Source organism: Epinephelus moara, chromosome 2, assembly GCF_006386435.1.
Source record: "Epinephelus moara isolate mb chromosome 2, YSFRI_EMoa_1.0, whole genome shotgun sequence".
Lineage (NCBI taxonomy): Eukaryota > Metazoa > Chordata > Actinopteri > Perciformes > Serranidae > Epinephelus > Epinephelus moara.
In genome coordinates, this window is record NC_065507.1 from 1879613 (window position 1) to 1888278 (window position 8666).

The following is an 8666-nucleotide window of genomic DNA, read 5'->3' on the forward strand; positions in this document are numbered from 1 at the left end:
TGTATATTACTGATGGGAGTAAATAAGGAAGTATTATAAAGGGTGAGAGTGTGCATACAGAGACAGGTTGTGATTTGTCTGGATGGGTCAAACAAACACAGGACTTTGCATTGGGAGATGGGTGTTTGTGTCCCATGTGAAACCAAATGTACTTTGACTTATTTTAGGATACGTCAGACAACATGATTTGTTTTCTAACCCTAACCTACGCATCTTAACTTGTCTAAATCTAACTTGTGTAACTTAACTTGCCTAAACCTAACCTATATGACTTTACTTTCCTAAATTTAACCTGCTACGTAACCTTACTTTCGTAATCCTAACCTACGTAACTTTCATTGCCTTAATCTGACCAATATAACTTGACTTTCTTTAACCTAACCTATGTAAATATACTTGCCAAAACCTAACCTACGCAACCTTACTTACCTAAAACTAACTAACTTACCTAAAACTAACTAACTAACTAACTACGTAACTTTACTTGCCTAAATTGAACCATGTAACCTTACTTGGCAAAGCCTAACCTATGTAATTGTACTTTTCTAAACCTGACCTATGTAACTTTGCTTGCCTTAACTGAATCTATGCGGCTTTATTTTTCTTAACCTAACCTATGTGACTTAACTTTCCTAAATTTAACCATGTAACCTTACTTGCCAAAACCGAACCTCCACAATTTTACTTTTCTAAACCTAACCTTCGCAACTTGACTTGCCTAAACCTAACCTACATATTTTTTTCTAAACCCTTGCTACATAACTTTGCTTGCCTAAACCTAACCTATGTTACTTTGCTCTCCTTAACCTTTTCTACGCAATGCAACTTTACTTTAAGTACATAACATGACAAAACCATTTGTGGAGCACTAATTTGTTAGATATAATACAAACTGTTGTATGAGGATACATTGTTTAATTTCTAAGAATGCAAAGTGTTTTTTAAAGAGATCAGATGTTTTTACATGTAAAATCTTGACCTGAGAAGTAACTACAGCTGTCAGACAAATGTAAAGGTGTAAGAAGTACAATATTTACCTTAAACCTACGTAAAAGTACTGAATCTACAGATATTTCAACAACTAACAAATCAAGGACATCCTGAAATGTGACCAAAAGGTTGGAAACGACTGATTTAATCTTTACGAATGAGCAGGATTTTATAAGATTTTTTTTTTATTCTAATTTGAAAAGTAATGTAATACCAGTTTAAAAATACTTCAAAAGTCCTGCATCCAAAAAGTTACTTAACAGTACAGAAATATCAGAAGAATAGGTATCATATTATTATATTATGATTATAATTGCATTAATGTGTTCATCACTTTAATGTTGCTGCCACTAATGTGGCAATCATATTAATTATTTTATATACTGATAGGTAGTTTAATATTTAATATCATTAACTATATTTTGTATTAATAATCTGAATCAAATAAATGTAATGCAGTAAAAAGTACAACATTTCCTTCTGAGATGTAGTGGAGTAGAAGTAGGCTATAGTGTCATGAGAAGAAAGTGCTAGTAGTAAAGTATATACTTATATGTATTCATATACATACAAACATATATCGTCTTTTAAATGCTTCAGTACCAGAGTTAGCGAGTGCCATGGCCTTCAGGGTCACCACCTCCTCTGGGCTCAGGTTCATCGCCTGGTATTTTGCCGTCAGGTGACGCAGTGCCTCGTACAGGTCAGCCAATCCTGCGGCTCGACACTGAGCCTCATCCAGCCGCAGGTTACCAGCGAACACAAGCTCCTCCCCTGCTGCACCCTGTGACCGCCAGGCCACGCCCACAAGCAGCGCCTCCATCCAACCACTCTGCAGCAGTGACATCTGGTCGACCAATGAAAGCCCAGAGAAACCTGAGAGGGGCGAGGCAGAGCAAGTGTTACTCAGGTGTGTCAGGCAGTATGGAGGATAACCAGGTCATCATAAAACTTATCTTGTAAATGTGAGATAGGATCTTCTAAATAAAGTGAAGGGTGTGGTAACTTCCAGGAAAAATCTTGTAATTTAAAAAATATCTTGTAACCGCAAGAAAATGTTTTTGTTTTTTTGAAAATTGTAAATCAAACAAAAAATCTTGTGAGACAGGATCTCGTAATTAAAAGATAAGGATGTTTTAACTTAAAGAAAAGGTCTCCAAATTTAAAAAAAAAAAAAATCCCCGAAATGCAAGACAAGATTTCATAACTTCAAGTGAACTGAAAGAACATATTTCGTGATGAGAGACAAGATTTTGTAATTAAAAGAAAATTTGTCAAAATTACAATAAAATTTTTCTTGATCTTGTGATTAAAAAACTAATTTTGTAAATTAAATAAATATCTCATAACTGAGATGCCATAACTATAAGATATAATTGTGCACACAGAAGAAATTGCTACGAGCTCTTAACTGAGCACGCAGCGCTGTGTGAAAAGTTTTTAGGAGATCCTTTGTGTGATTTGAATGTGTACCTGGGATCTGTTTGGCCCAGCCAATCAGAACCAGCAGCTCCCGGTTCAGGAGGTCACAGAGGGTCAGCAGGGTCCGCAGGCTGCTGTCATTGGTGGAATCGTCCAGATTGGCAGCCGGTGGGGCGGGCTCTGTCAGCAGCAAATGGGAAATCACCTTGTTTCCTAAAAGAAAGGCAATAATAATTAAAGATCGTACTCATGCAACGGTTTAATTTAATGCACACTTTTAGTTCTTTATGTTAGAGCGTCTCATGTGAACTCACTGCCGCTGACAGGATGACTGTACGGCGCTCTGCTGTATAAACTCAGTCCAGACTCCACCCGCCTCTTGTACTTCTGCCGTCCTCCTCTCACTCGGTCCATACGAACTCCTGCAACAGAGAAAGGACGTTACAGTCAGAATCTGTTCAGTGAAGGAGACACAAAATGACTACGAATGATGCAGCTATGACTTCAAAGAGTGTTTCTTTGGACTATAAGTCAAACATTAGCACTGCAGCACCAAGAGCGCATCTTTGAAGTCATTTTCATTGAGGTCTTTCAGGCTGCTCATGCACTGTTCATACATGTACCTATGAAAAGTAATGCACCCAAATTAGATAACAACCCATGTAATCAGCCAGTAATTTATAACCCACACTAGAGAGCTGCGATGTGCGCTGACGGGGGTAAAGATGGAAGGAGAGTTAAAGTCTGCATGAGGATGTAGGTGGGGGTCAAACAAACACAGGTCTTTCCCCCCGGGAGACCAGTGTTTTTTTACTGTCTTCATAGTCTTCATTTTCCTAAACTTAATCTACGTAACTTTACATTGACGCCTCTTTTCCACTTATGTACAGTATGTGACTGGTGTCCGTATATCCATAAATATACGGATGATGCCTCTAGTGTCCAACGCAGGGAAGTGCATTTCCTTACAGATGGAGAGAAACCTGATAGAAACTACCTGTAGCCATAGGGGAGAGGCTAATTTTGTCTGTGTTTTGCCATCCAGTAGTTTGGAAAATGCGCTTGGAACATTACCTGGACAAAAACAGGACAAATACTGTATGGCAGCAAATGAGTGAAGATATCGGCCTGCCAGGTATGCTGCATGTTTTGTGAAATTCTCATTAAAAAGACGTATGAATGGCTGGGAGGAGCATAATGATAATCTGACTGTATATAATGTAAACCTGGTGGTCACTGTGAGCATCTTTGTGGTTGTTTTGAGGCGTTGAAGTCGTGACAAGTCTCTAAGTGATTGTTTTGCATCTCTTGGTGGTTGTCTGTGACCTGTAAACTGAGTTCTGCGACTTTCCAACAAGACAGTTTAACAGTCTCTACAAACAGAGGCTCATCAACACTGCAAAGACTCATGGGTAATCACTATGACAAACTGAGGGGACGTACCCTCCCTCATCATCCCAGCCTGGAGACATTTCTGGAAGCGGCAGGCCTGACAGGCTTTCCTCCTCCGCTTGGTGATCTCACACTCGTTCATCACAGGACAGCTGTACTCGATGTTACCTAGGTAACCACAAACAGGAAGTACATACAGGAGGGTAAATAACATCACATCAATGACACAGCTGACTACAGTGTTCATATTGAGCGTGCAAAGATACAACAATAAGTGACACAAATAAATGTGTTTTTTGGATATTAAGATTATATTTCTTCCTACTTGTTTTTATATCCGTGTGTCTGTTCCCTCCATCTGTGTCATCATCAACAGAATTTCTGCTTCACACACTAATCAATGCACTGAGCGCTGCTTTATTGATCAGCTCTGCCTATTAATTCCCATATTGACCAAACCACACACTGTGGTTCTCACCTTGTATGGTCCTCTTGAAGAAAGCTTTGCAGGCCTCGCAGGAGGCCACGCCATAGTGATACCCAGAGGCAAAGTCACCGCACACCAGACAGAGCCTCTTGGGCCCCACAGCACCCATCGATGACAGGTAGTCTCCCCTCAGGATGGAGTCCACCTGCGGAGAGACAACACACTCAAGTCTCTGCTGCTTTCCTTTAAATACTGTCTGAGTGCGGCTCATTGGTTTCTACTGAAGACTTCAATTTTTAACAAATATATCGTTTTGTCAATAATTTCATAAAATGTATTTTTTTAAAACAGGGAGAAATAGTGAATTTGTTGGGGACTATTTTCAGCAGCGGATCAATCCACATTTGGTGCTCCTGTGAGTATTTGTGTCAGCAAGATGGTGTATGTGGGGTTAAATCAAAATAACCTGCAGTGGCTCATTGACACAAATGGACACAATAAATGTGTTGTGTATGTTCTTCACCTGTGCTGAAAATGAATTGGTCTGCGACACTGAAAAACACACCGAAGTCCCCGACACCACAGCGCTGCCTCCGACGCTTCCTCCACTGGAACTGGATCCTGTTGGGGAGTCGGGCTCTGCTGCTCCACAGAGGGGGCTGTAGGAGGAGGAGGAGGAGGAGGCCGGGCTGGGGAGGAGGAAGGCTCGGTGTGAGGGGCTGAGAGCGGGTGTGGTGTCCAGGGGGAAGGAGGGACTGAGGGGGGAGGAGTGGAGGAACGAGGCCGGAGACCGAGCTTCATCAGCAGGACAGGAGGAGGAAGAGGAGGAGGAAGAGGAATCCAAGAGGCTGAGGAGGAAGACAACAGTAAGAATAAACAACTGGAGCGCAGCAGCAGTAGTGATGGAGAAAAAAACACCAAAGAGAGGTTATACTCATAACATTGAATAAAAATAAAATAATCAATCATTTTCAGAATTCTTCACATGTTGGTAAAACCTTCAGCACATAAGTTAATTCAGTCGCCAAAAAGGTTGGCATTGTCTGTTTCTGCAAACCACGGATTCTTTACATTTGTACATTATTTTGTAGCCGTTACGTTGAAACTTTACATTTCTCAACAACGCTGTGGTTAAGGTGTGGTTAGGTTTAAGCACAAAAACAGACTGGTTAGGGTTAGAAAAGATCATGTTTTAGCTTAAAACACCCATGTTTGGTGGTTCAAATGCCCCTCTGAAACAGCCAATGTGTCGGTATAAAAAATATACATATTAAAAAAAAACAGGTTCAGTAAGAAACACAGCAAAACAAAATGCCACTGGTAAACACAGTAATATGTAACACCAAGGTTCAGTAGTAAAAACACCCAGGTTTGGTGTCACAAATGCCATTGAAATATTCTGCGAACGTAGTCCAAAAACAACCAGTTTTGTCATTTGTTGGTCTCGAGCAGCGGTCTGCAGCGTAGTAGGTGTCTCAACAAGGTGTCAAAAAACAAAACAAAAGGTATCTACTTCACCAAAATTTAATTAACCCTTCAAAGTCTCCTATTAAATCATGTGTTCACCTGGGTGGATGTCTGGTCTTTAAGTTAAAGCTGCTCTGTGGAGGTTTTGACCACTAATGGTGCTGTAGCGTTTTTATGAGTGTTTGTTTTTGTTCTGTTGTTGTTCCTTTGAACTATGTAGTAATACCACCATGTAGAAATACTCAGTTAAAGTAAAAGTCCTGCATTCAAAATCTTACTCAATTAAAGTAAAAACTAAGCGAATTAGTGGGGTTAACCTGCTCATATCAGGAAATTAAACTGGTACTACAATTAAAACTAGTAGTGAATACTTTACATACAGTACTAAAACTAGTGTTGGCACTACAGCTGCTATACTGCTGTACTGCTATACAAATGCAGGTCCATTTACAGTGTGATAGCTAATTAAATTAAAGATTAAATCTGCTAATAACAGCAAACTAAAGAAAACATGTTAAAGTAAAAGTTATTGAGAAATGTATTTAATGTTCTGTTGATGTTTTTTTTTTCATCATTCAGTGTTTAAGTTTTATATTTTTTCTTTATTTCATCTATAAGAAGTTTTTATTTGAAAGTTATTTTCCAGTGAAGTTTACTGTTATAATTAATGTAATTGTTTTTAATAGGTTTAGTTTTTCAGCTGTTTAATGTCGCCACAATACACAAAATAAGTACACAAATAATTCCTTATAAAACAAATTACAGCTGATTCATCCTCATCATCTTTTTCAACTTCTTCAACTCCAAAAATTCATCATCAGTCTAAGATAACTAGCACAAAAGTATATTTTTAAAACCGCCTCTAATGTCATAGTACAACTTAGTGGTGCTGCAGTTGCAGGAAAAAATATTTATAACTTCATCTTAAAGTGTTTATAGGAGCAGAAGATGTAGAAAAACCCACCGCTGTGAACTGATGAAGTGACAGTCGTCTGTCAGACAGAAATCCTTCAGCTCCATCCTGAACCTGATCCCAGATCAGCTTCAACAAACAAACTTACAAATCCAGCACACAACAGTAAAGTAAAAACCTGCTGCTGTGGTGCGTTCACACAAACTCAGTGAAAGAAGGTTTTCTGATGATGCTTTTAGGTCCAATTAAAAAAGTGGGAGATAGTAAGAAAAGTTCCCCTGAACTCTGACCTTGTGTTTCCTGCAGAGAGGAGGGAAATATGGAGACAGATAGACATCTGAGGACTCAGAGGTGTCTGCAGGGTTATTTATCTGTCCTATCTGAAGAGGGCGGGGCCTAGAGGATCAGCCAATCAGCGTGCAGCATCTCCAGTCTGAACAGGGGACTTCTTCTATCATCTCTATTGATTTGACAGATGTAGGCCACGGCAACCTGAAGCTCCTCTCTGCTCATGTCAACCTGCAGCTTGAAAACATTTTATATTATTATCAATAATAAAAAACAACAGATCAAAAGCGTTTCATCAGGTCAAGTTGACTGACAGGCCCATTGCTATACAGAAAAAAATGAAACCTTAAAGTTTAATTAGTTTTACAAAACATCAGTATCACAGCTGAGGACACTGACGTCCCACGTGTTGTTTCTAAGAAACTTTTAGTAGTAAGAAGTAATATTTTCTTTTACATTTTATTTGACATATTTTCATGTATTTTACATATTTTTTCATCTATTTCTACATATTTTTAATATAATTTACATGTTTTATTTGTTTTCCTTTTTATATTATGAACATTTTAAAATGTATTTTACATATCTTTATATATCTTAAATATTTTTCATGTATTTTTCTTTCTTCTTTCACTGGGAATTTTTCTATTTTTCAATTTAGGATTCTTGACTTTGTCAGTACTTGTTTTTCTTTTTCCTGTCTGCACTATATTTATTGCATTATTATTACTGCACCAAAACACCACAAGGCAACATCTAATAATAATAGCAATAATAATTATTATTATAATCCTTATTTGAAGTTACAAAGTGTTTTGCATGGTTGAACATGGACTTAAAACAATGCAGGATTGCACACAACCAAACAAAAAACAAAACAAAAAAAGGAAACCCCAACAATAAAGATAAATGCCACCAAACGAAACAGATAAGCAAAGTTTACAACCAACTGCCCTGAAGATGCACTGAGGAAAATAAAATCAAACAAATATATGTATGTGGAAACCTATGATAAATTAAACCTGGTCCTAAAAAGAAGATGTATAAAAAAGTCGTCTTGCTCGACCAACAGTCCAAAAGACAAAGACGTTCATTTCTGTAGATGACTAATCATTTAATTGACTCCTGCATCCTCAAACAGCCTGTCTTTTTTTGTTCTTTTTGTTGATGAAATAAACACTTCCAAACTCACTGGTGTGTGTGTGTGTGTGTGTGTGTGTGTGTGTGTGTGTGTGTGTGTTTACAGCAAACAAAGAAGAAGAGCTGAGTAAACAGCAGAGATGTGCTGACGTCACGAGGCTGAATCAGAATCCTTCAGTAAATCAATAAGTGATTGGTCACTGACACCTATCATTCAAATGATTTATAAATAAGTAGGAAATTTTACTCAGTGGCTTACCAGAGAGTCAGTTATTTATTCAAATCATTTATTTCAAGCAAAAACACTGAGAACACTCTCTGGTTTCTCCGATGTGTGACGGCTCCTCGAGGCCTCAAGACCAGTTTCCTGCTCTGGGGAGTGTTTCATTAGGAGTGATGGAAGTAAGGTCGTCAAATACCGCCACTTTGTCAGGTGTTGTCAGTTTGTAACACGGCCAGGTGGAACCTTTCACAGTGTTATGATACACCACTGGTTGGACCTGACAACACCAGTCTCGGCAATATGATACGCGGACGGCAGCATCAGCGTCAGTTGCAGCGATATGATATGCGGATGGACGGCATCAATTTGAAATGCTGCTAGTAGCGACGTAATATGAGGAGCTG

At 38.6% G+C, this 8666-nt stretch overlaps 1 protein-coding gene across 2 annotated transcripts in view; it reads right to left on the reverse strand.

Annotated features, from left to right (window-relative positions):
* Positions 1 to 6923, reverse strand: part of esrrd (estrogen-related receptor delta) — a 10363-nt gene extending 3440 nt beyond the window's left edge. The window contains exons 1-7 of one of the 2 annotated variants that reach the window (XM_050065745.1): positions 6663 to 6923; positions 4797 to 5079; positions 4283 to 4436; positions 3856 to 3972; positions 2727 to 2834; positions 2464 to 2625; positions 1594 to 1866 (exon numbers count right to left, since the gene is read on the reverse strand). In XM_050065745.1, the coding sequence (XP_049921702.1) occupies positions 1594 to 1866; positions 2464 to 2625; positions 2727 to 2834; positions 3856 to 3972; positions 4283 to 4436; positions 4797 to 5079; positions 6663 to 6718 (1153 nt within the window). In that variant the 5' untranslated portion in view covers positions 6719 to 6923. Of the gene's footprint in view, positions 1 to 1593; positions 1867 to 2463; positions 2626 to 2726; positions 2835 to 3855; positions 3973 to 4282; positions 4437 to 4754; positions 5080 to 6662 lie in introns of both variants that reach the window. The other variant, XM_050065736.1, reaches the window with a different exon arrangement.
* Between the last annotated feature and the right edge of the window lie 1743 nt (positions 6924 to 8666).